The sequence below is a fragment of the Macaca fascicularis genome, chromosome 1 (genome assembly GCF_037993035.2).
Source record: "Macaca fascicularis isolate 582-1 chromosome 1, T2T-MFA8v1.1".
In the NCBI taxonomy this organism is placed as follows: Eukaryota; Metazoa; Chordata; class Mammalia; order Primates; family Cercopithecidae; genus Macaca; species Macaca fascicularis.
The window spans coordinates 70581021-70608682 of record NC_088375.1 but is presented as its reverse complement, the minus strand read 5'-3'; the positions used below and the strand labels follow the sequence as shown (position 1 = coordinate 70608682).

At 40.7% G+C, this 27662-nt stretch overlaps 2 protein-coding genes across 21 annotated transcripts in view; one reads left to right on the top strand and one right to left on the bottom strand.

Annotated features, from left to right (window-relative positions):
- Window positions 1-985: 985 nt before the first annotated feature.
- On the bottom strand, window positions 986-26913 carry TATDN3 (TatD DNase domain containing 3). Of its 16 annotated transcripts, none has more exons than XR_012432921.1 (11): window positions 26839-26913; window positions 23928-23960; window positions 22479-22552; window positions 21860-21944; window positions 16501-16563; window positions 14538-14647; window positions 14317-14372; window positions 11276-11388; window positions 9969-10133; window positions 7592-7672; window positions 2303-2619 (listed from the first exon to the last, which is right to left on the bottom strand). XR_012432921.1 is itself a non-coding variant. In XM_045396856.2 (11 exons), exons 4-11 carry the CDS (start codon window positions 22493-22495, stop codon window positions 2476-2478), a joined length of 669 nt encoding a protein of 222 aa, XP_045252791.2. In that variant the 5' UTR covers window positions 22496-22552; window positions 23928-23960; window positions 26531-26626; window positions 26839-26913; the 3' UTR covers window positions 2303-2475. The 16 variants fall into 16 exon arrangements, 12 of the variants coding, with proteins under 12 accessions (XP_005540850.2, XP_005540851.2, XP_045252795.1 ...); XR_012432923.1 differs by having other exon boundaries at window positions 7592-7669; XM_045396856.2 differs by lacking the exon at window positions 9969-10133 and adding an exon at window positions 26531-26626.
- Window positions 26914-27032: 119 nt separating this feature from the next.
- Window positions 27033-27662, top strand: part of NSL1 (NSL1 component of MIS12 kinetochore complex) — a 43129-nt gene continuing 42499 nt past the window's right edge. For all 5 annotated transcript variants that reach the window (XM_074036051.1, XM_074036048.1, XM_015449887.4 and 2 more), the window contains exon 1: window positions 27033-27296. In XM_074036051.1, the coding sequence (XP_073892152.1) occupies window positions 27063-27296 (234 nt within the window). In that variant the 5' untranslated portion in view covers window positions 27033-27062. The remainder of the gene's footprint in view (window positions 27297-27662) is intronic.

Below are 27662 nucleotides of genomic sequence, written 5' to 3'. Positions count from 1 at the left end.
AAGTATTAATATAACCGCCTTGTGAGGGCCTAGCTACTCACTTTAAGACGGGGTCATTCTAGTAATTTTTTTTTTTTTTTTGGCGGGGGCGGGGGGGAGACAGAGTCTTGCTCTGTCACCCAGGCTGCAGTGCAGTGGTGTGATCTCGGCTCACTGCAACTTCAGCCTCTTGGGTTCAAGTGATTCTCATGTCCCAGCCTCCTGAGCAGCTAGGATCACAGGTGTGTTCCACCATGCCTGGCTGATTTTTTTTTTTTTTTTTTTTTTGTATTTTAGTAGAGATGTGGTTTTGCCATGTTGGCCAGGCTGGTCTTGAACTCCTGACCTCAAGTAATCCGCCCGACTCAGCCTCCAAAGTGCAGGGATTACAGGCGTGAGCCATTGTGCCCGGCCTCTAGTCATGTTTTATTAAACCAGAGGCCTGGTAAGCAGAAGTTCCTCTAACAATAGCACTTCTAACATTGCTTTGAAATTACTTGTCCAGTTGGTTATCTCCTTGATTAAATTGTGAACTGAGAGCAAAGACCATATCTTATTCCTCCTTGTAACCTAGGGACCTAGACTAGTGGGCAACCTATAGGAGGGGCTTAATAATTGAAACAAACAAATGGATGAATAAATGAAGAAAATAGCTAAACAATTTAGAGGGCAAAGATCATGTCTGGCTGCGGTGATGAGGCGAGATGAAGTAATTTAACTTGAACCTTAAAGGATTTAATGGTAAGAGTCTGACAAAGGGTATGTGTACAGGAGGTAGGAAACAGGAAAAAGAAATAAGAGTTGGAAGAGAGCTTAAAAGTCTGGTTTTAATATAATCTCCTGTTAAATGTAGGAATTTCATTTATAATCATGCTGATGAGTCATGAAATACCTCATAAAATACCCTATTCTATTTCTTAGTCTGGTTTGGACAATCTGCCCTAGTTTTGATTCTTCGATAAATGAATTCATTTCAAAATATTTATTGAAGATCTATTTCATAAAATCACATTGATTTAGGAAGTTTATTTTTTTCTATGACAGGTACTTTTTCCAGCATTTGCTGCTTATATAATTTAACAAGATTAAATACCCAAATTTTGATATTGACTACACCTGTTAAAATTATATTTAAAAAAAATTGTAGTAAAATACACATAACATACAATTTATCATCTTAATTCTTTATAAGTGCACAGTTCAGTGGCATTAAATACCTTCACATTGATGTGCTACCATCACTACCATCTATCTACAGAACTGTTTTTACACCTGAGATTTTTAATTTTTTTGAGATTTTTATTTATTGACTTTTTTAGAGAGAGGTTCTCACATCTCACTATGTTGCCCAGGCCTGACTCAAACTTGGGCTTAAAGGGTCCTTCCATCTCAGCCTCCTGAGTAGCTGGCACTACAGGCGAATGCCATTGTGCCTGGCTTACACTAACATTTTTAAACTTAAAAATACAAAATACTACTATTCACAGAGAAGTAAGAAACACTTTAAATAATGCCATTTACATTCTAAATATGTTGACAAAATTCGGACCACAACTTAAAATTGGTGTATTAACTAAACATTGGGCTTGGTATTTAGTAATGATTGTTTAAACCATTGGCCTTGTAAGTCAAAAATCTAAGATAAGTGTAAAAACCTTATGCATTTTTATCTTAAAGAGAAATAAGTCAAAGTACTAAAAGTTCAATTTTACAAACCTAGAAAAGAGATTTCTGATAGCAGAGAAAACCAGACATTCTCCTTTCACTGGCTAAATCCTATGGGAAGAAAATTAGGTGGTAAGATCACACTTTAGGCTGGCACATTGGCTCATACCTGTAATCCCAGCACTTTGGGAGGCCAAGGCAGGCGGATCACCTGAGGTCGGGAGTTCGAGACCAGCCTGACCAACATGGAGAAACCCTGTCTCTACTAAAAATACAAAATTAGCCAGGAGTGGTGGTGCATGCCTGTAATCCCAGCTACTTGGGAGGCTGAGGGAGGAGACTTGCTAGAACCCAGGAGATAGAGGTTGAGGTGAGCCAAGATCGTGCCACTGCACTCCAGCCTGGGAAACAAGAGCGAAACTCCATCTAAAAAAAACAAAAAAACAAAAAACCATACTTTCGCCTACTCCATTCTCATCACAGGAGTGCTTATACTCTTCCTGTGGGAGCCACCCTTCCCATTCCCAGAAGCAATGGTTTCAGTTCAGATGCTGGTTCTATATAAAAGGGCAATGTAAGAAGTAGCAGTATTTTCCCAATATCCTGCTAGAACTCGGCTAATTGAAAAGCAGCACAAGGCTAGAATCAGAACCCAGGGTTTCAGGATCCAAGACCAGTTTTATTTCTAAGAGAAATATTTCTCTACAATTATAATCTTCTATAACCCTATAAAACAGCTTCTAATTAGTTCAGATTCTTCATCAGAACATTTCTATTTTTCAAATGCTGCCCCCTGCAGTTGATTAGATTTTGTAATGGATGGTTTTGAAGCTATTTCTGGAGCAAGTGTTGGAGCTTAGGAAACAGTTTTAATGCATTCTGTGTCGTCACTTCTATCACTTCTTCCACTGAGATCCCTTTCACCTGGGCGATATATTCTGCCGAAATAGAAATGTTCCAGGGCTCATTCCGTACCTGAAACAAGACAGCAGACACACCCTGTCAAACATGACACTGAAGGGAAGCAGATCCTTGGAGACTATAGATAAAACAGAAGAAAATGAGTTGGTAAAAACAACTGATGGGTTCCTTTTTTTTTTTTTCCTTTTTAGATGGGGATGAGGGCTGGGAGGGAGGCATGGCTGCAATGTTGATTGTAAATCTACGCCGCTCCTGAAAAGAACCCTGAGGTATTAACAATTGAAGTCCCTAGCTCCTAGCACATGAAGAAGTCTGCAAACAGTGAACACTTGGTAACCTGCCTGACACATGGATTAACTGTCCTTTGGTTTGTTGCTTACATGAATGCTTGTAAAAGGTCACTGCTCTGCTGCTTGGCCGCCTACCTCACAGGCTACATGACAGTTTGATTCAAGAATTGCCAACATGTATTGGAAAGATGAAATAGATTATGTACTGGTGTTTCACTGATTCTAAGATGCATTTCCTCCCCTATTTTAACATCTCTGAAATTGATATAGTATATTTCATTTAGATTCAGTGGTATTTCATAGTATAACTGGCAGTGTTTTTTCTGTCTTAATGGTCATAAAACAATGGTAAACAATGGTGCCTCTACAATCAGTAGCATTTAGATTTGATGAAATAAATTATTATAGTTACTATCAATAAGCATCTACTCAGGATGATAATGTTCAGAGGAATAACATTACTGTTAAAAATTTAAAAAACCCACTTTGGTAATGTAGCCTAAAAAAAAAATTAAAAATGGGCACAAAGATTTATGTTAATCATGTTGTTTATAATACAATCTAGATGACCAATATCAAGTAAAATATGGTAAACTCACATACTGGAATATTATGCAGTTATTAAACATGATGAAGCAAAGTATGTTTATTAATATACACAGAGGTTCAGCCAGGTGCAGTGGCTTATACCTGTAATCTTAGCACTTAGAAAGGTTGAGGTGGGAGGATCACTTGAGCTCAGGAGTATGAGACCAGCCTGGGCAACATAGTGAGACCTTGTCTCTATTAAAAAAAATTAACAAAAAATATATATATACAGAGGTTTACCACATAAAGATCAGTTATAAAATAATATGTCCAAATTAATCCTGTTTTTATGAAATATATGTGCATACATAAATGAACATAAAAAAGTCTGAAAGAAGGCTGGGCGTGGTGGCTCACGCCTGTAATCCTAGCACTTTGGGAGGCCGAGGCGGGCAAATCATGAGGTCAGGAGTTAGAGACCAACCTGGCCAACGTGGTGAAACCCTGTCTCTACTAAAAATACAAAAAATTAGCTGGGCATAGTGGCAGGCACCTGTAATCTCAGCTACTTGGGAGACTGAGGCAGGCGAATCGCTTGAACCCGGGAGGCGGAGGTTGCAGTGAGACGAGATAGTGCCACTGCATTCCAGCCCAGGTGACAGAGTGAGACTATGTCAAAAAAAAAAAAAAAGTCTGAAAGAACACACAAACTTTAGTGTTTTCTGTAGATGAGGCATTGTTCTAAGCTTTTCACGGAATTTCCCATTTAATCCTCAAAATAACTCTGTGGTACTATTATTAATAGTATCCCTATTTTCATAGATAAGAAGGAATCCCAAACAGCTAGTAAGTAGCCTGGCTGGGGTTTAAACCCAGGCAATCTGACTTCAGAGTTTATGGACTTAGCTACTATATTATAGTGGTAACCTTTGGGTGGTAGATGATTTATTTTCTTGTTTATGATTTTCTGTGTTTTCTAACTTTCTATAACAGACACATTTTACTTAACAAAAATAATATGCAGTTAAGAAATTCATTTATCAAAAAATATTTATTGAGTACAGGTTGAGTATCCCTTACCCAAAATGCTTGGAACCAGAAGGGTTTCAAATTTAGAATTTTAAAAATATTTGCATATGCATCTCAAGATATCTTGGGGATGTGGACCAATTCTGAACACAAATTCATTTCTCTCTCTCTTTTTTTTTTCTCTGTTGCACAGACTGGAGGGCTGTGGTGCAATCTCAGTTCACTGCAACCTATGCCTCCTGGATTCAAGTAATTCTCCTGCCTCAGCCTTCCGAGTAGCTGGGATTACAGGCATGCACCACCACGCCCGGCTCATTTTGTATTTTTAGTGGAGACAGGGTTTCTCCATGTTGGTTAAGCTGGTCTCAAACTCGTGACCTCAGGTGATCTGCCCGCTTTGGCCTCCCAAAGTGCTGGGATTACAGGCATGAGTCACTGTGCCTGGGCTCCTTTATGTTTCATATACACCTTACACACATCGCTTGAGAGTAACTTTATACAGTATTTTAAATTATTTTGTGCATGAAATAAAGTTTTGTTAAGTACTCATTTGTGGAATTTTCCACTTGTAGTGCAACACTGATGATGAAAAAGTTTTAGATTTTGGAGCATTTTGGATTTAGGATGTTCAGATTAGGGATGCTCTCAACTGGTACCTACTTTGCACAAGGCACTATGCCAAAAACTCACATTTTTTTGTCAAATCAACTAAATATAAATATAAAACTGACTTACAACGGCCATCAAAATTTATTCCTGTTTAGGAAGAATAATGCTAGGTCCTTTCCTTCCATTTTATACTAATCAAAGTGGCAATTTTGTACCATTCTGTCCTACACCAAAACAGGAAAAACTAGTGTGATCCTCTACTTTCCCATTCCTCTATATTTTACATTCTTTTTTTCTTTCTTTCTTTTTTTTGAGATGTAGTTTCACTCTTGTTGCCCAGGCTGGAGTGCAATGGCGTGATCTCGGCTCACGGCAACCTCTGCCTCCCTGATTCAAGCAATTCTCCTGCCTCAGACTCCTGAGTAGCTAGGATTATTGGTGTGCACCATGACACCTGGCTCATTTTGTATTTTTATTGGAGACGGGGTTTCTCCATGTTGGTCAGGCTTGTCTCGAACTCCCGACCTCAGGTGATCCACCCGCCTCAGTCTCCCAAAGTGCTGGAATTACAGGTGTGAGCCACCACACCCAGCTTTACATTCTTATAATAGCTGATTTATAAAAATATGTAATTGACCAGCCTGGGTGGCTACTGGAGGTGGGGGCTGAGGTGGGAGGATCACTTGAGCCTAGAAGGTGGAGGCTGCAGTAAGCTATGATTGTGCCACTGTACTCCAGCCTATGCCACAGAGTGAGATCCTGTCTCAAAGAAAATAAAAATAAAGGTCAGGCACAGTGGCTCACGCCTATAATCCTAGCACTTTGGGAGGCCAGGATTCCTTGAGGCCAGGAGTCCAAGACCAGCCTGGGCAACATGGTAAAACCTCGTATCTACAAAAAATATAAAAATGGCCATGTGCAGTGGCTCATGCCTATAATCCCAGCACTTTGGGAGGCCAAGGCAGGCGGATCACTTGAGGTCAGGAATTCAAGAACAGCGTGACCAATGCAGTGAAACCCCATCTGCACTAAAAATACAAAAATCAGCCAGGTGTGGTGGCACAAGCCTGTAATCCCAGCTACTAGGGAGGCTGAGGCAAGAGAATTGCTTGAACCCGGAAGGCAGAGATTGCAGTGAGCTGAGATTGCGCCACTGCACACCAGCCTAGGCGACAGAGCAAGACTCTGTCTCAAAAACAAAAACAAAAAAACCCAAAAAACCCAAAAACAACTAGCCAGGCATTGTAGCACATGCCTGATGGAGAATCATCTGAACCCAGAGAGTCAAGGTTGCTGTGATCACACCACTGCACTATAGCTTGAGTGACAGAGTGAGACCCTGTCTCAAAAAACAAAACAAAAAAAATTATTGAACATCAATTAGTAAAACTCACACTGCAATCACATATAATCATAGTTTCTGAATAAACTGATAATAATTGCTACTGGTCCCAAACCTCTAAATTTTGAGTGCTAATTCTCTGAATTTGGCAGGCATAGAGACACAGATCTGATGGGTAGTCAGAGGCACTTATTAAACTGCACATTGGGAGGTCATTGTAATAGGTACTGCCTAAAGCAAATAAAGCATATACTGTGGCTTACTTTCAGAAAATTATAATTTAAAATAGTAGTAATATTAAAGAGAGTGAAATTTAAACTACGATTCTTTGTGGCTTACAATAACAAAAAGAGATACTAACAGCAAAGATCATAAATAAACCCATGACTGTATCAATACTTGTATTGAAAGAAATAGAACTTCATTATAACATGCTAACTAAAAGAGGAAAAATGAACATTCATTGAGTACCTACTGTATACCAGATACTGCTAGGCACTTTCACATACATTACGTCATATAGTACTTACCATAATTTTTTTTTTTTTTGAGACGGAGTTTTGCTCTTGTTACCCAGGCTGGAGTGCAATGGCGCGATCTCGGCTCACTGCAACCTCCGCCTCCCGGGTTCAAGCAATTCTCCTGCCTCACCATCCTGAGTAGGTGTGATTTCAGAGGCATGTGCCACCACACCCAGCTAATTTTTTTGTAGTTTTAGTAGAGACAGGGTTTCTCCATGTTGGTCAAGCTGGTCTCGAACTCCTGACCTCAGGTGATCCGCCTGCCTTGGCCTCTCAGGGTGCTGGGATTACAAGTATGAGCCACCGTGCCCAGCCCACCATAATATTTTAATGTATTTATTATTTTACCCACATTTTATAAATGAAAAAGCAGTTTCAGAGAGATTAAGTAGCTTGCCCAAAGTCAGCTAGTAGGTAGACAAGAGGATTTGAATTTGTCTTTCTGACTGCATACACTGTACTTTTTACTATACTGGTTTGACTCTTATTATTACATACATTAGGACATGCTCCATTATCAAATAATATTCTCTGGAGCACAACAGCTATATTTAGAAAGACCTGAAATAAACTTAATATAAGCCCTTAATCTAGCACTATATGAGGATTCCACTGTATTTACACTATAATGAGAAACATAGCTAAATTGAAAAGAGCTCAAATGAAAGATACAATCTAAATAATATAGAAATTAGAAAACTATTTACCTGTTTTTCTGGTCCTAGTGCAGGTGAATCTGTTTCTAAGCATATAGAGGTTAAAGGCAACTGTTTCACAAGTTTCTGCTTCTTAAAGAAAAAGCAGGTAAGTTTAAAACATGAGAAATAAAGAAAAAGAGCATTAAATTGACATGCTAACAATGCATTTTATTCTGCAAGAACTTAAAATTTATGCTTTAGGCTAGGCGCGGTGGCTCACGCCTGTAATCCCAGCACTTTGGGAGGCTGAGGCGGGTGGATCATGGGGTCAGGAGTTCAAGACCAGCCTGACCAACACGGTGAAACCCTGTCTCTACTAAAAATACAAAAATTGCCAGGTGTGGTGGCTCACGCCTGTAATCCCAGAACTTTGGGAGGCCAAGGCAGGCAGAACACAATGTCAGGAGTTCGAGACTAGCCTGGCCAACATAGTGAAACCCCATCTCTAATAAAAATACAAAAATTAGCCAGGCATGGTGGTAGGCGCCTATTAGTAATCCCAGCTACTCAGGAGGCTGAGGCAGAAGAATCACTTGAACCCAGGAGCAGAGGTTACAATGAGCCGAGATCATGCCACTGAACTCCAGACTGGGCAACAGAGCAAGACTCTGTCTCAAAAAAATAAACAAATAATAAAATATAAATACAAATACAAAAATTAGCCAGGCAAGGTTGCAGTGAGCCGAGATTGCACCACTGTACTCCAGACTGGGCAACAGAGTGAGACTCTGCCTCAAAAAAAAAATTATTTTTTACTATTCAATTGATAGGCCGGTTGTGGTAGCTCACATCTGTAATCCCAGTACTTTGGGAGGCTGAGCTGGGTGGATCACTGGAGACCAGGAGTTTAAGACCAGCCTGGGCAACATGATAAAACCCCATCTCTACTGAGAATACAAAAATTAAGCCAGGTGTGGTGGCTCATACCTATAATCCCATACTTTGGGATTTAAAAAAAAAAAATTATTTTTTACTATTCAATTGATAGGCCGGTTGTGGTAGCTCACACCTGTAATCCCATACTTTGGGAGGCCAAGGCAGGCTGATCACTTGAGGTTGGGAGTTTGAGACCAGCCTGGCCAACATGGTGAAACACCATCTCTACTAAAAATACAAAAATTAGCTGGGCGTGGTGGCGGGTGCCTGTAATCCTAGCTACTTGGGAGGCTGAGGCAGAATCACTTGAACCCAGGAGGCAGAGGTTGCAGTGAGCTGAGATCACGCCACTGCACTGCAGCCTAACAAGAGTGGGAAAAAAAATTTAAAAATTAGACAGGCATTGTGGTACATGCCTGTAATCCCAGTTACTCGGAAGGCTGAGGCAGGAGAATCGCTTGGACCTGGGAGGCGGAGATTGCAGTTAGCCAAGATCACATCACTGCACCCTAGCTTGGGCGACAGAGTGAGACTCTGCTTCAAAAAAACAATTCAATTGATAAATGCTAACTGGATGTTCTCATAATTCCACTACTAAAAGTTATGTTAAAATATAAACACTAATTCCTAGAAGTTATCCAAAGCTTCTAGGGAAACCAAAAAATAGTAACCACAGCAAAAATGAGGTATACCCAGCAAGCAGAAATCCAAACATCTGTTATCACATGCCAACATTGACAAGGAAGTGATTTCTGTTGTTTCTCCACCCTCATCACATTCAGTGTTTCTTTCTAACATCCACTTTAAGGCACTCAAAGCTTTATGTTTATAAATCTAAGGGTTTTGTTTGTTTTTGAGACAGAGTCTGGCTCTGTCACTCATGTTGGAGTGGAGTGGCACATTCTCAGCTCACTGGACCCTCCATCTCCTGGGCTGAAGCCATCCTCCCACCTCAGCCTCCTAAGTAGTTGGGACTACAGGCACACACCACCACACTTGGCTAATTTTTTTTTTTTTTTTTTTTTTTTTTGAGACAGAGTCTCACTTTTCGCCCAGGCTGGAGTGCAGTGGGGCGATCTCAGCTCACTGCAAGCTCCGCCTCCCAGGTTCACGCCATTCTCCTGCCTCAGCGTCCCAAGTAGCTGGGACTACAGGTGCCTGCCACCATGTCCGGCTAATTTTTTGTATGGATGGTCTCAATCTCCTGACCTTGTGATCTGCCCGCCTCCCACAGTGCTGGAATTACAGGTGTGAGCCACTGCACCCAGCCTAGTTTTTTAAGTTTTAAAGTTGTAATTCACATACCATAATATTCACTCTTTAAAAGTATACAATTCAGTGTTTTTTGCTATATTCACAAAATTGTACAATCATCACCATTATCTAGTTCTGGAATATTTTCATCACCCCAAAAAGAAACCCCATACCCATTAGCTGTCACTCCCTATTATCCTTCTCCTCAAAATCCTGGAAACCACTAATCTATTTTGTGTCTACAGATCTGCCTCACCTGGACATTTCACTGAATGGAATAATACAAGATGTGGTTTTTTATCTGGTCGCTTTCTCTGAGTATAGTGTTTTCAAGGTTCATCCATGCTGTAGCATGATTCAGTACTTCATTTCTTTTCATGACTTTATTCCTCTTCATTCCTTTTTATGACTTGATATTCCACTGTGTGGATATAGCACATTTTATTCATCCATTCATCAGCTGACAGACATCTAGGTTGTTTCTACTTGTTGGCTACTATGAATAATGCTGCTATAAACATTTTTATACAAGTTTCTGTGTGGACATATGTTTTAATCTCTTTTGGGTATCTACCTAGGGGTGGAATTGCTGGGTCACATGGTAATTTTATTACGTTTCTAAGGAACTGCCAAACTTAGTGGCATAAAGTGGTATCTCTCACTGTACCTTTGATTTCTATTTCCATAATGGCTAATGAGGTTGAGCATCTTTTTATGAGCTTATTGGCCACTTGCATGTTTTCTTTAGAGACATATCTAATTTAAATAATTTGCACATATTTTAATCAGGTTATGTCTTTTTATTGAGTTGTAATGGTGCTTTATATATTCCAGATACTAGACCCTTATCAGATACATGGTTTGAAAAGATTTTTTATCTTTCTAAGGGTTGTATTTTCACTTTTGTGATAATGTACTTTGAATTATAAAAGTCTTAAATTTTTTATTGTGAAAATTTTAAATTTTGATTATGTCCAATAAATTTTTTTCTTTGGTTACAATTTTAATGACCTATCTAAGACGCCACAGCCTAATCAAGGAGTCACACAAATTAAGGCCTGTTTTCCTCTAGGAATTTTTACTTTTTTTTTGGGGGGGGGATGGAGTTTTGCTCTTGTTGACTAGGCTGGAGTGCAATGGCTTGATCTCGGCTCACTGCAACCTCCATCTCCTGGTTCAAGTGATTCTCCTGCCTCACCCTCCCGAGTAGCTGGGATTACAACCACATGCCAGCACGCCCAGCTAATTTTTGTATTTTTAGCAGAGACAGGGTTTCACCATGTTGGTCAGGCTGGTCTCAAACTCCTGGCCTCAGGTGATCCACCCGCTTCAGCCTTCCAAAGTGCTGGGATTACAAGCGTGAGCCCCTGTGCCTGGCCTTATTTTGGTTTTATATTTAAGTCTTTGATTAATTTCTGAGTTCATTTTTATATATATGTAAGGTAGAGACCTAAGATTAATTTTTGTAAAGTAACTAGAATAGTATCATAAGTATGTAATAAAAGTTCATGTTTTAAATTTTATTTCATAAAGTGTTAGATGAGTTTCAATGACAAAATTTACCTGTCCACTTCTTATGATAGAAGGGGGAATTGAGAAGAAGTACCCAGCTCTTACTCCTTCCATGGCTACAGATGGCCGACCATCAAATGCATGCAGTAGTACCTTGTCAGCACCTTTCAAAAATGAAAGATAAGGCAGAATTCCATTTTATTTCCCATTAATCCAATTAAATAACAGAAGTCTGAAATTTTAAGTAAATGTTGGTCACTAGGATATAAACAAGAGGTTTTATAACTTCTAAAGGGTGGATAAATGTACAGTGTTCAAAGAGTAGAATAAAAATACAGTAAATTTTAAGCCAGGCACAGTGGCTCACACTTGTAATCCCAGAACTTTGGGAGGCCAAGGCAGGCAGATCACTTGAGCCCAGGAGTTTGAAACCAGCCTGGCCAACATAGTGAAACCCTGTCTCTACAAAAATACAAAATTTACCTGGGCATGGTAGTGCAGGCCTATAGTCCCAGCTGCTCAGGAAGCTAAGGTGGGAGGATCACCTGAGCCTGAGATGTCGAGGCTGCAGTGAACTGCGATCGCACCATTGCACTCTAAGCTAGGCATTGGAGTGAGACTCTGTTCCAAAAAATAAACTAATACAAATATGTATAGGCCGGGCGTGGTGGCTCACATCTGTAATCCCAGCACTTTGGGAGGCCGAGGTGGGCGGATCACCTGAGGTCAGGAGTTCAAGATAAGCCTGACTAGCATGGTGAAACCCCATCTCTACTAAAAATACAAAAAAATTAACTGGGAGTAGTGGTGGGAACCTGTAATCCCAGCTACTTGGGAGGCTGAGGCAGGAGAATCACTTGAACCCGGGAGGCAGAGGTTGCAGTGAGCCGAGACTGCACCACTGCACTCTAGCCTGGGCAATTCAGCGAGACTCCATCTCAAAAAAATATAGAGATAGATAGATAGATAGATAGATAGATAGATAGATAGATAGACAGACAGACAGACAGACAGACAGAGAGAGAGAAAATTCTTAATCTTCAGAATAAAATTGAAATATTCAATAATGTTGGCCAGGCACAGTGGCTCATGTCTGTAATCCCAGCACTTTGGGAGGCTGAGGTAGGAGGATCTCTTGAGCTCAGGAGTTTGAGACCAGCCTGGGCAACATGGTGAAACCCAGTTTCTACTAAAAATATACACACAAAAAATTAGCAGGGTGTGGTGGTGTGTGCCCATAGTCCCAACTAGTTGTGGGGCTGAAGTGGGAAGATCTCTTGAGCCCAGGAGGTAGAGGTTGCAGTGAGCAGAGATTGCCCCACTGCAATTCAGCCTGGGCAACAGAGTGAGACCCAGTCTCAAAAAAAAAAAAAAAAAAAAAGGAGAAATATTCAATTTTAAAGACAAATATAAATTTCCTGCACCATCAGATCTTTTCTAGAAGTCTGTGAGCTGTCTAATTGTTTCTCACAGGAGGTTTTTAGGCAGTCAAATGGATTATCTTAACAAAAATGCTAGTGAAAGAAGAAATGGGGAACTAAGTGACACAAATTCCATAGAGTGGGCTTCATAAAACTATCCCCAGTTCTTAAAGGGTAGCTGCTCAGCCTGCATAAAAATCATGCTTTCAGTGACTTCAGAACTATTCATCACTGATTCCTAGTTGCAGGCAATTATATTTACTTTATTATTTGACAGAGTTTTTTCAAATGGTATGAATGACCATTAGAGAGTTATGACCACAAGTAAGTTATGAAACCAACTTAGTAGGTCACAACCAATAATGAGTGCTTAGATGTATATATGTGTGTGTATGTAGCACACACACATACCTATACATACACATATATGGATTGCTTGTTAAACTTTTGTTAGCTTTCTTTATGTAAATATGAGTCTCAAAATAAACTATATTTCTTACTGTAGATGGCACCTTTAAAATATTGAAAAATAATGCTATAAGATGTAAATTTACTTTAGGAACAAACCAAAAAGACTGTGTTTATATATGATGGCCAAAATCTGTATTTCTGCATTTCTGTAAATTCTGCATTTCTGAAGCAGCAGCTGGAAAACATACAAAACAGTGACCCAATGTGATTGCTGTGTGATAGCCCTTCTTTTTTTAACCTTTTCCTCATTAATCAGCTGACTGAGCTGATTAAGAAACTGGAGCTGCTGGCCGGGCATAGTGGCTCATGCCTGTAATCCCAGCACTTTGGGAGGCCGAGGTGGGTAGATCACCTGAGGTCAGGAGTTCAAGACCAGCCTGGCCAACATCATGAAACCCTATCTCTACTAAAAATACAAAAATTAGCTAGGTGTGGTGGCGCACACCTGTACTGCTAGCTACTTGGGAGGCTGAAGCAGAATAGCTCGAACATAGGAGGTGGAGGTTTCAGTGAGTCAAGATTGTGCCATTGCTTTCCAGCCTGGGGAACAGAGCAAGACTGTGTCTCAAAAAATAAAATAGGCTGGGTACGGTGGCTCACTCTTGTAATCCCAGCACTTTGGCAGGCTGAGGCAGGTGGATCACTTGAGGTCAGGAGTTCAAGATCAGCCTGGCCAACATGGCGAAACCCTAGATCTACTAAACATACAAAAATTAGCTGGGCGTGATAGTGGGTGCCTATAATCTCAGCTACATGGGAGGTTGAGGCAGGAGAATTGCTTGAACCCAGGAGGCAGAGGTTGCAGTGAGCCGAGATTGCACCACTGCATTGCAGCCTGGGTGACAGAGTGAGACTCTGTCTCAAAAAATAAACAAATAAATAAATAAATAAAAGAAACTGGAGCTGCTAATTTTGCTTTGCTTTGTTTTTTATGAAGGTGCTAATTTTTAAATTCAGTGACATAAATTGTTTTATTCAACTTTTCATTTAATCTGTCTGGGCCTGGGAAATATGATAATTACACTGAAAACCGTGTAAACAATAGCCTGACCTGCAACATCATCTTAGATGATTTTTTCACCCCCCTTCTTGCCCCTGCCCTTCAAGAAATCAGATTAAAACATGGCTTGCTTTGTGAGAACATAAACTGGAATTGTCAAACTTGAACATTAGGCCTATTTTTCTCAGGAAATGAAATACCTTGCTCTTGTAAAAGGTTGATGGTAGGTCTTCCAGCAGAGCGTGAGTGCACATTTCTGTTTAACGACAACAACATGTCTTTTAAGTACCACCCTGAAAGTAGTGTTTTTGATCTACTAAAGTAGTTTAGAGAAAGATAAATGTAGAGTTCCATTTCAGGAGAACTCTGATCATTATTTAATTTGCTCTATAGCTATTAACATAAAAAATAATTAACTTACACAGGCAAATTTAGTCTTTTGGCTAATTGGATCTGTCTGATTAGGACTTGTCTTTGCTCTTCCTTCTGTTCATCAGTGCCAGCAAATCTAGGGGAGAAATCTAGTCCAACCTAGAGCAGAAAAATAAAAGATATTACATATTTAGGTTTAAGGAACCTCAAAAGAGATCTTTGGATTGACGCTATCCAATAGAAATATAATGTGAGGCAGAAAAGCAAGCCACATAAAAATATTAATTCTAGTAGCCACATTAAAAATATTCACAAAAACAGGTGAAATTAGTCTTAAGATACTTTAATCCAATATATCCCAAATATTATTATTTTAAACATGTAGCCAATATAAAATATTGAGTTATTTTATATTTCTTTGTTTTGTTTTGTTTTGTTGAGATGGAGTCTGGCTCTGTCACCCAGGCTGGAGTGCAGTGGCGCAATCTTGGCTCACTGCAACCTCTGCCTTCCAGGTTCAAGCGATTCTCTTGCCTCAGCCTCCTGAGTAGCTGGGATTACAGGTGCCCGCCACCACACCCAGCTAATTTTTGTGTTTTTAGTAGAGACAAGGTTTTACCATGTTGGTCAGGCTGGTCTCAAATTCCTGACCTCAAGTGATCAGTCCGCCTTGGCCTCCCAAAGTGCTGGGATTACAGGCATGCCCAGTCTTTTTTTTTCCCTTTTTGGTACTAAAACTTTGAAATACACAGTGTATTTTACACTTATAGCACATCTCAATTCAGAGCAGTCACATTTCAAATGCTCAGGAGCTGTTAAGTGGCCACTATATTGGACGGCACAGACTACAGATGACTCCTTCTCCTGGGACTATTTTGGCATGCATTCTATAATCTATATTTTGAATTTAAGTGTTATTCTTACCTTTTGTCTTTAATTAAAAATGGAATTTATTACCAAGTAATAAAAATATTTCACAATTGGCCAGGCATGGTGGCTCATGCCTGTAATCCCAGCACTTTGGCAGGCCAAGGTGGGTGGATTACTTGAGGCCAGGTGTCCAAGACCAGCCTGGCCAACATGGTGAAACCCCGTCTCTACTAAAAATACAAACAAATTAGCTGGGTTGGTGGTGCATGCCTGTAATCCCAGCTAGTAAGGAGGCTGAGGCAGGAGAACCACTTGAACCTGGGAAGCGGAGGTTGCAGTGAGCTGGGATTGTGCCACTGCACTCAAGCTGGGATTGCACCACTGTACTCCAGGCTAGGTGACAGAGCAAGGTTCTGTCTCAAAAAAAAAATCACAATTATAAATATTTAAATAAAAAATTCTTTAATTACAAACTCTAGCCCATTTAAAGTGTGCTTCTAAATTACTTATGAAGAATTATAGATACTATATTAACTCACCAGAGCAAGGACCCATATTTAAGCACAAGAAAAGAAAGCAAAGTATTGGCCGGGCGCGGTGGCTCAAGCCTGTAATCCCAGCACTTTGGGAGGCCGAGGCGGGTGGATCACGAGGTCAGGAGATCGAGACTATCCTGGCTAACATGGTGAAACCCCGTCTCTACTAAAAATACAAAAAACTAGCCAGGCGTGGTGGTGGGCGCCTGTAGTCTCAGCTACTCGGGAGGCTGAGGCGGGAGAATGGCGTGAACCCGGGAGGCGGAGCTTGCAGTGAGCCGAGATCACGCCACTGCACTCCAGCCTGGGAGACACAGCGAGACTCCGTCTCAAAAAAAAAAAAAAAAAAAAAAAAAAGAAAGCAAAGTATTTAGAAATGCTATTATTTTTCTCCAATTAAGGTAGGTCTATGGCAAGGCTTTTGATTGTTTCATCCCCAAGCTTTCTTGCTTATTAAAGAAGTATCAACAAATTATTATTTGGCTAAGTGGGGTGAACACAATTATACAAGTCAGTTATAATCACCAATACTGAACTAAAAATTATTTTCATATATCATATAGAAGTCTGAATTAGAAGTCGTTTGATCAGCTAGTGGGTATTTACCTCTCCAATTGCCAACAACCGATCCTTATAATTCTCGATAATGGGCAAAGCTACATCCAAATCCTGGGAGAAGAAAAGTAAAATTGTTAAAATGGAAGAAGGGAACTGCTATTTCACAAGCTCCTATTATGTGCTAGGTGCTACACTATCCTGGTGCTTTACATACATTTAATCCATTTAAGCAGTCAACGAACTAGCAATAGTAATCCTTCTATAATGGTGAGTACCTCTACCTGTAAATTTGAGTAGAAACATATCCCATACCCATTCAGGTTACAAGAATATGACTTTTTATGAAGAGCACCACTTAAACATTGCCTTCTGTTTAGGGGGTATTTCCTGACATTTAGGAGGCATTTGGACATTCTGAAATCACTAAGAAAGAGAGAGGCAAACCACCAGGGAGTCATCTTTGCATGTGAGCTTTGCGACTGCATTGTGTTCTCCCCTTAGAATTCGTCTGGTTGGTGAGTTTATAATAATAATCCCATACTTTCTTTGCACTGTTTTCACCGATTTCATTTGTCTTTAGTCCTGCTTTGACTACTTGTCCTAAATGCCCAGCAATATAAACAATGAGTATCTCATATATGTTTGTTAAATATTGAAGTAGCTGTGCACCATTAGTTTCAATGATATTACCTTTTCCACTGAGGATAATTTGCCCCGTGAGGGTTCCCTTCTTAGGTAGGGAAAACAAATATATGGAAAATTGCTTCTAGATACCTTTTAGACTATATTGCACATTTTAGTTTCAGGATCTATAGATTGCAAAGTATTTCTCCTGAGGATAATCAGAAAAAGACAGAATTAAGAAAAGGAAGGTAAAGCAGATGATAGAGGAACAGGAGTAGATTTTATCACTATGAGAGAGAACAAAGATGAAGGAGGATAAGTTAAGGCCTTGAAATATATTCTAGTAGACTTGAAATACATTCTAGTAGACTTGAAGAAGAATTAACATTGTCATGAAAAATGATGGGTATATTACCCTAGATGTCAGAAAAGCTATTTGACAACAAGCTGAGTAGGTTAAACAGTTCTAGGTAAAGCTTTTTCCATATCACACATCCAAACTACTCTATGTCTCTGAGATCTCAGAGGGACTGGAGAAGTAGGAGAAATCACCCAGGAAATGTCTAACACTTAGAAAGCCTGAGTCACAGAAATTACATGCTTGGAGGAAGATCAGATGAAGAAAAAACCATGCCTCTTGGAATATGTATTATCTATGAAAAAGCAAAACAGATTTATAGTGAGACTATTCAAACTCTTAATAAAATAGATTTGGAAGCTTTCAGCAAGTCAAGAATGATAAATAAAAATTAATAGTAGAATGTAATTCATATTACTTAATATGTACAAATGCATTTGCGTGTGTGGTCTTTGTCATTTCATTTTAGTAGGTGTAAACATATTTATAAGGCTATTTATAGGTCTATTTCTGCCCTCAGTTCTATCCCCACTCCCTTCAGAAGGTCTTAAGTTCCTTAACAGCTAATGGTTCTATTATACTTTTGTGTTTTTGTTTTTTTTTAAAGATAGGGTCTCAGCTTGTGACTCAGGCTGGAGTGTGCAGTGGTGCGATCATAGCTCACTGCAGCCTTGATCTCTTGGGCTCAAATGATTCTCCTACCTCAGCCTCCTGAGTAGCTGGGACTACAGGCATGTGCCACCATGCCTGGCTAATATTTTTAATTTTTGTGTAGAGATGGGGTCTCGCTATGTTGCCTAGGCTGGTCTCCAACTCCTGGCCTCAAGCAGTCTTCTCACCTCAGCCTCCCAAAGTGTTGGGATTATAGGAGTCAGCCATAGCACCCCACCCTATTACAGTTTTTGTACAAAAAAGATTATATACCCTTATACTTTATGATTGGGCATAATACTACTATATAATTATTCATCATTTACAAATGAGGAAATTCAGACTTGGTGAAGGTAAGTAATGTGCCACAGATCACAGAAGTCCGTAGGCCAGGTCCCTCTGACTTCAAAGCTCATGCATGCTGTTTCCACCATGCTGCTGAAGGAAGAATGGAAGAAGGGACAAAAAAGGGAATGAATGAAAGAAGGAAGGAAGGAGGGCAAAAGGGATCAAAGCAAAGAGATTTATTCAGAATGATTTTAAATAATTACAATAGATTTTTTTATTATAGAAAATGTTTACTCTTCAGAACCTTTAGAACAGGGATCAGGTGTTTAACAGAAATTAGTGAAGTGGGACAAGTAGAAACAGTAGCTAACTAGAGAGCGAATACCCTGCATGGAGGGGCAGCAGAATGCCACCAGTGAATTGTGGTTCACCACAGTTCATTGTGGTTCATCCCCAGTGCCTAAACTGTGCCTGGTAATAATATTTATTGCAAGAATTAATTAATTCAGGAATATGTTAAAAGGATTTGTGTGATGCTAGGCAATTCATCTTATAAAACAAGTTAATTTGATGAATACTTACTACATACCTAGCTTTGTACCACATATTTTAGAAGCCTGTAAACGTGCAAAGAGGCATACTTCCTGTTTTAAAGGGGTTTATAATCTAATTAGCAGGAGAAAACTAAACTGCAGTATGGACTACAAGTGCAACTGGAATAAAACAGGGCTAACTCTGCTCATCTCTAGTCTATTCCAGAGGATTATCACAACATTTGATGGGTTCATATCTGCTTTGATAATCAAGAATTACCTATCGGCTGGGCATGGTGGCTCACACCTGTAATCTCAGCCCTTTGGGAAGCCAAGGCAGGTGGATCACTTGAGGCCAGGAGTTCAAGACCAGCCTGGCCAACATGGCAAAACCCCATCTCTACTAAAAATACAAAAAATTAGCCAGGTGTAGTGGTACATGCCTGTAATCCCAGCTATTCAGGAGGCTGAGGCATGAGAATCACTTGAACCAGGGAGGCAAAGGCTGCAGTGAACCGAGATGGCGCCACTGTACTCCAGCCTGGGTGACAGAGCAAGACTCTATCTCAGAAAGAAAAAAAAAAAAAGAAGTACCTATCATACTGTTGGCATATTAATTGCTTTGGTAAGTTAAGCAGTCCAATCAATTCTACATTAACGCCAAATATATGCCAAACCCAGGCATTTCTGTACCTCCAATGCTAGTACTCTGGTCTAATCCACCATCATTTGTAGCCTTCTAACTTTTTCCCCTTTTCCCCTTTTCATTTTTTGCCCTCTTCAAAACTTACTCTTCATACCAAAGCTAAGGGGATCTTTTTTTTTTCTTCACTAAACTCATTTTACTGCCAGGGCCGAGGGGATCTTTTTAAAACATAAATTACATCTTGGTACTTCTCACATTAAACCCTCCACTGCATGTAAACTAAAATCCAACAAGGTCCTGTATGAGATCTCTGCCCATCCCTCTTACCACTGTCACTTCCTCTCTTCCTCTAGCCATATCAGCCCTCTTTCTGTTTCTTGACTACACTGAGCTTATTCCTACCTTAGGACCTTTGTGCTTTGCTGTTTCCTTTGCATATAACACCCTGATCCTCTCTCTGCATGGCCAATTCCTTTGTAACATTCAGGTTGCAGCTCAATTGTCACTACCAGAGTCCTTCCTTGATGACATCATCTAACAACCAGCATCCACAACACCTACTACATAAACTTGTTTTACTGTCTTCAAAGCACTTAGTGCTATCAAAAGTTTTCCTGTTGATGTAATTGTTGACTGTCTGTCTGCACCATCTAGAATCTAGCTTCCATGAGAGGGATCTTACTCATTATTGGGTCTGCAGTGCTGACAGCAGTGCTTGGCATGTAGCAGGTGCTCAGTACACACTGGTTGACTACCTAACTAAATGAATGTCTATTAGTATAAATCCCCACATAAATGAAAGAAGCGCTGCCTTGCTATGATTCCACATTTGTAGAATTATGACTATCTGGCAAGGTAGCTAATTTTATTATATTTAACAATTCAGGATAGCTCCAGGATAAACATTTTTACCTGAAATGAATGAATTTTATTTTGTTTATTTCTATTTTATTTTTTTTGAGAGATGGAGTCTCACCATGTTGCCCAGGCTGGTCTTGAACTCCTGAGCTCAAGTGATCCTCCTACCTCGGTCTCTCAAAGTGTTAGGATTACAGGCATGAGCCATCACGCCCGGTCATGAATTTTATTTTGAAATAAGTAGAGCTACCTAAGGTATCTTAATATAGGAACAGAGATACATTATTATTATTATTATTTTTTGTTTTTTGAGATAGAGTCTCACTCTGTTGCCCAGGCTAGAGTGCAGTGGAGCAATCTCGGCTTACTACAATCTCCGCCTCCTGGGTTCAAGTGATTCTCCCACCTTAGTCTCCTGAGTAGCTGGGACTACAGGTGCATGCCACCACACCTGGCTAATTTTTTGTATTTTTAGTAGAGACAAGGTGTCACCATGTTAGCCAGGATGGTCTCAATCTCCTGACCTCGTGATCCACCCACCTCAGCCTCCCAAAGTGCTGGGATTACAGGCATGAGCCACTGCATCCGGCCTACATGATTATTTTTTAAATGGCACTATATCTCAATTTATTCATAGGTAACAAAAAGTCATTACTTCTTTGAAATGGTGCTATCAAGCCCATTATGCAATAAAGCACTCATGAAACTGTGGATCTTCCTGATGCTGAGTCAGGAGACAAGTGTGAAATATAAGACATACCGACTATTGTGAGTCAGTGAGACCATGCGGGTAGGATGTTTTTAGAGCGGGTACAAAATCAGTGCAATTTAATAGCTGGAGAGCAATCCTGTAACAATGGTTCTATGTTCAAAGATAATATTACTTACTTGAACTCATCTGTTCCCTAATAGTATATAGCACCTCTGAATTTGTATCTTTCTTTTTCTAGATATTCTATCACTTTTTTTTGCCAAAGCAACATGACTACAGTACCAAAAAAAGTGAAAAAAGTTACACATATTTCTAACAGATCATCACAATTACTATCATTTCTGTGTTTTCTCTCCAGTCTTTTCCTTATGAATATATGCTTATGTAGATGTCACTCATAGTGAATACGCTATTTGGTATCCTGCTTTTCTCCCTATATTATACAGTAAGCATTTTCCATGTGCTATATACACTTTATAATCCTCATTTTCTATAAATGCATTACATTTAACACTCTACGACTTAACTAATGATTCCTTTATTTCTGAACCTCTAGGCTGTTTCTACTTTTTCTCTATTACGAATAATGTTGCAACAAATATCTTCGTTAAAGAAGGTAGTGCTTCCTTCTTTTGGATTATTTCCTGAGAATATAAATTAGAAAGAGGAGGATTACTGAGTCAAATAATTCTTTTGTTTGTTTGTTTTTAATGGTTCCTGTTTTGTATGACTGTTACCTTTAGTGTGACACTTCTTTGGTCTTCTGGTGAAAGTCCTTGAACTGGATGAACACCCAAGCATGGTAGGACAAACCCATTATATCTAAAAATGTAGAACCAATTGAGAAAGCAAGAACAGTAGACTAGTATATTACAATGTATTCTAAAGAATAAGTAGAGGCCGGGCATGGTGGCTCATGTCTGTAATTCCAGCACTTTGGGAGGCTGAGCCAGGTGGATCACTTAAGGCCAGGAGTTTGAGACCAGCCTGGCCAACATGGTGAAATCCTGTCTCTACAAAAAATATAAAAATTATCCAGGCCTGGTGGTACATGCCTTAGTCCCAGCTACTTGGGAGGCTGAAGCAGAGAATTGCTTGAAACCAGGTGGCAGAGGTTGCAGTAAGCCGACATTGCGCCACTGCACTCCAGCTTGGGTGACACAGCAAGACTCCATCTCTCAAAAAAAAAAAAAAAAAAAAAAAAAAGAATGAGTAGAAAATAATCTCTTTTCAGGGCTATGCTAAAATGCTTTTTCCTCTTTATTCTCATTAAAAATGGATCTTTGACATTATAAACTGGATGTCATAACTGTGTTCTTATTAGCAACCCTTTAAAATCCTAATTAAAAGTAGCACCTTTCTGAAAGTTGCATAATCTTTTCAAATTCTCCTGAATGTTCAGCAACTGCCACAAGGGCCACAACATTGGCCTGAAAAAAAAAAAAGAATAGAGTTCCAAACAATATACATTTAATATATCAAAATTTAAAGTTTTCTCTGCATTTTAGTTATCCTTGTTCACCCATGCTTCATCAATACAATCAGAAGGGCTATCATTGAGTATTTACTATGTTTCGAGCCCTATGTTCAGTCAATATAAATATTGCCTCATTTAATTTACAGAAACCTGTAAAGTAGGCTGTAGTCTACTGTATAGATCAGGAGACAGAGTTCTGGATGTCAAATAACTTGCTCAGGGTCATCAGGTCTATATATGTCCAAAGCCCACATTCCTAATTAAGTGCCACAGTGAAAGTTACCTGTATGTAAAAATGCACTACAACCATTTCTGGCTGTATTATTTTCTGAGATGGTCACAGAATGCTAGTTACAGTGAATTTCATAAACACTTCCAAAAAAAAATACTTTTTCTAAGCAAATCAAAACATTTCAGAAAACTTTCATAATATAACCCAGATCTCCAGAATCATGTGAATTTAAAAACTGAAAGATGGACCAATTTGTTCCATAGCGCTGTTGAGCATGGTAGCTATAGGAACATGTTTTGAATTCAGACTAACTCGTCTCCATCACTTCACTAGCATATGTCTTTGGACCAGTTACTAATCCCTAGACCTTAGATTCCTCATCTATAAAAATGGGGAATGGTTGGCTACAAATTAGTAATTTCCTCAGAAGGTTGCTGTGAAACATTGAATGAGGTAAAGTCGAGAAAGGCCTTAGTTCTGTGTCTGGCATGTAGCAAACACTTAATAAATGCTACTTAGGCTGGGAGCAGTGCCGCATGCCTATAATTCTAGCATTTTGGGAGCCCAAGGTGGGTAGATTGCTTGAGCTCAGGAGTTTGACACCAGCCTGGGCAACATAGTTAGACCTGTCTCTATTTTAATTATAAATAATAAACACTGGCTGGTTGCAGTGGGTCACGCCTGTAATCCCAGCACTTTGGGAGGTCGAGGTGGGCAGATCACCTGAGGTCAGGAGTTCGAGATCAGCCTGACCAACATGGTGAAACCCTGTCTCTACTAAAATACAAAAATTAGCTGAGTGCAGTGACACGTGCCTGTAGTCCCAGCTACTCAGGAGGCTGAGGCAGGAGAATCACTTGAACCTGGGAGGTGGAGGTTGCAGTGAGCTGAGATCGCGCCACTGCACTCCAGCCTGGGCGACAGAGCGAGACTCCATCTCAATAAATAAATAAATAAATAAATAAAAATAAAAAATGCTACTTACTATAAACTACTGAAACAACATCAAGGTAGTATATCTAAATTTCAAGCTGTTTTTGCTTGAAATGATAGTTAAAATAAAAAACCAAAAGAGCAATTACAAATATTGACTTACCTTCTTGGCTTTCTCCAACACATCATCCAAATCCTAAAACAAGCATAAGAAATCACCATTATTTTAGATACTAAGCAACTAATCTTGGACTGTATATGTCAATGCAGTTGTGGCATCACAAAGAATGACAATGATAGCAACGAATGGAGTAGTGGAAAGCAAAGAGCCTACACTGACCCACCTCCTGTTTACTCCTACTCTCAGTAAAGTCTGGCTTCTGTTCCCACCACTAAAACAGAAGCCTCTATTGTCAAATATACAGGGTATTTATCTGTCCTCATCTTACTCTACTCCTCAGTAGCATTTAGAATCTCTCATTTGCTTACTCCTTCCTTCTTGAAATGGTTTCCACTCTTTGCTTCTGCAATACCACTCTTTCATTGGTGGCTACTTTTCAGTCTCCTTGACTGGCTCCCCTTCCTCTTTCTGGATTCTAGAACCTCTGCTCCTCTTTCTGCACGTGCCTTGAGTGATCTCACTTCCTCTCATGGTTTTAATATCATCATTATGCTGAGTTCCCAGTTTTTTCTTTTTTTTTTTTTTTCTGAGATGAAGTTTCATCTTGTCTCCCAACTGCAGTGCAATGGTGCGATCTCGGCTCATTGCAACCTCTGCCACCCAGGTTCAAGTGATTCTCCTGCTTCAGCCTCCAGAGTAGCTGGGATTACAAGCGACCGCCACCACACCCAGCTAATTTTTGTATTTTTAGTAGAGATGGTGTATCACCATGTTGGCCAAGCTGGTCTTGAACTCATGACCTCAGGTGATCCACCACCTCGGCCACCCAAAGTGCTGGGGCTACAGGTGTGAGCCACCACACCCAGCCTGAGTCCCTAGTTTTTATCTTTAGCTTATAATTCTCTCCTGAACCTATGACTCACATTAAAAAATTATGACATCTCCATTTGCATGGGATTAGGTTTCCCAATATGCCCCAAACATAAATCTTCATTTTCTCTTCACAAACCTATTCCTTCTGCTGACCTCCCCACCTCCACTTCAGACCTTGGTCTTCCCTTTTCTCAGTAAACCAGCACCACCATCTTCCCTATAGCACAAGCTAATAATCTGAGTCATCCTTGATTCCTCCCTTTCCCTTGCTATCCACATTCAATTCTTCAGTACTTATTGTGGATTCTCTCTCTAAAATGTATCTTGAATCCATGTATTTATCTCAAACTCACCTGCTACCATCATAGTACCAACAGCCAACATCTCTTGCCTATATACTGCAAAAGCCTCCTAACTAGTCTTATAGCTTCCACTCTTCTCCATCCATTTGCCATACAGCAGCAAAATGGTGTTAAAATTGATAGCATCATGCTTATCCATTTTTGTGTAATCTCAGGACTTTGGGAGGTCAAGGAGGGTTGATCACTTGAGGCCAGGAGTTCAAGACCAGCCTGGACAACATGACGAAACCCTGTCTCTATTAAAAATACAAAAAATACAAATTAGCCAGGCGTGGTGGCGCACACCCATGATCCCAGCTACTTGGGAGGCTGAGACAGGAGAATTGCTTGAGCCCAGGAGGCAGAGATTGCAACGACCTGAGATCGTGCTATTGCACTTCAGCCTGGGGGACACAGGCAGACTCAATCTAAAAAATAAAAATAAATAAAAAATTTTAAAAGCCCTTTAATGAATCCACATTGTGCTTCAAATGCAATCCAAATTCCTTACTGACCCACCTCATCTATCCCCTGCAAACCTCCCCAGTTTTGTTTCATGCCTTTCTCTTTCTAGCTCATCAAGCTCCACTCAGCTTTTTGGCAACTGAAATGTGCCAAATTCTAGCTTGTCTGGGGGCCTGCAACCTGTTTCCCTAACTAGCATACACTCAGCCCCTTGCTTGGGTGGCTCCTTGTCTTCTCAGCCTTAAGTGTCAGCTCCTGGGAGGATTTCCCCCTGAAATAAACCCCCCTTTACTCCTCTATTGTTAGTCTCTAGTTTCCCATGTAATGGGTAAAACAGTTTGTAACTGATTTTATGTGTGTATTATTATTTTAATTGAGGCAGGCTCTCACCACATTGCCTAGGCTGGTCTCAAACTCCCGGGCTCAAGCGATCCACCCGCTTCGGCCTCTCATAGTGCTAGGATTACAAGTGAGAGCAACCACACCCGGCCATGTATTTTTTTTGTTTGCCTCTCTCCTCCATTTGTGAAATTTTTCCCCCTTCCCCTTCCCCTTCCCCCTTCCCCCTTTTTCTTTCTTTCTTTTGAGACAGGGTCTCATTGTTACCCAGGCTGGAGTGCAGAGGCGTGATCTCAGCTCACTGCAACCTCCACCTCCTGGGCTCAAGCGATTTTCCCACCTCAGCCTCCCGAGTAGCTGGGACCACAGGCAAGCGCCACCATCCCCAGCTAATTTCTGTTTTTTTTTTTTTTGTTGTTTTGTTTTTTTCCTGTAGAGACTGAGGTGTCAACATGTTGCCCAGGCTGGTCACGATCTCCTAGACTCAGGAGATGCGCCGCGCCCCGCTTGGCCTCCCAAAGTGCTGGGATTACAGGCGTGAGCCCGCGCCCGACCTGTCCCGGATTTGAACGCGTTTCGAGGACCGCTTCCCACGAAAAGTGGCATCTCAGCCAGGAGGTGACATGCCCGAGAGGAAAAACAGGCCAGCCAAGGGCAGGTGGGAGAACAATTTCAGGAACTCAGAAGAGCAAACAAAAGCCTTGTGGAAATAGCTTACCGCGACTGAATCACAAAAAAAAAAAAAAAAAAAAAAAAAATCGGTATGTCTGAGGTTAAATAGGGAATAGGGAAATGAGGGGCAGGTCATATGGCCATAAACAAGGGTCTGGGCGGGGGATATGGGGTTTCATCCCAAGGGAGGAGAGCAAAGATAACACAAGGGGAAAGGACGGGGGCATCCCCGCTCCCTCGGGCCCCGTATCGCCCTCACATACGCGGTCAAAGTCCGGGGCGGAGATGTGGCAGTGACAGTCCACCAACCCTACGCGCGCCGCTCCCATTGCGCCCCCGCGGCCGCGGCCTTAGACGCGCCTGCAGAGCCGGAGCCGGAACGTTTCAGCTGCAGCGTCCTGAGTTTCCAGCCGGATGCATGCTAGTTACACCAGTGGAAACCCACTTTTCCTCTCCCAGAGTGCCCCGCCCCTCGTTCAGACGAAAAATGGCGGGGTCTTCTGAGTTGGTGGTCCTTGACCCCCCATGGGACAAGGAGCTAGCGACGGGGACAGAGAGTCAGGCCTTGGTCTCCGCCACTCCCCGAGAGGACTTTCGGGTGCGCTGCACCTCGAAGCGGGCTGTGACCGAAATGCTACAACTGTGCGGCCGCTTTGTGCAAAAGCTCGGGGACGCTCTGCCGGAGGAGATTCGGGAGCCCGCGCTGCGAGATGCGCAGTGGGTACGGGACCAGTTAGCCACTTCTTTACTTATCACCCCCTTACCCAACACCCAGGATCTTAGGATTCAGAAAGATCCCACGCCAGGCCTTGGCAGAATTAACGGTGCCCCAGACTACTGTAGAACCAGTCGGAGAAACGCGAGGGGAGAAAGAAATCTATGCTATTATCAGCTGGGTCTTATTAATTACTTAGACCAGCGCTGTGCAGTGAAAATACAAGGCAAGCTAATCCTTATGTAGTTTTAAACTAAAAGTAAGAAATAGGTGAAATTAATGGATATAAAACATTTTGTTTAACCCAATAAACCCAAGATATTTTAACATGTAATAATATCAAATGAATGAGATATTTTACATTATTTTGTT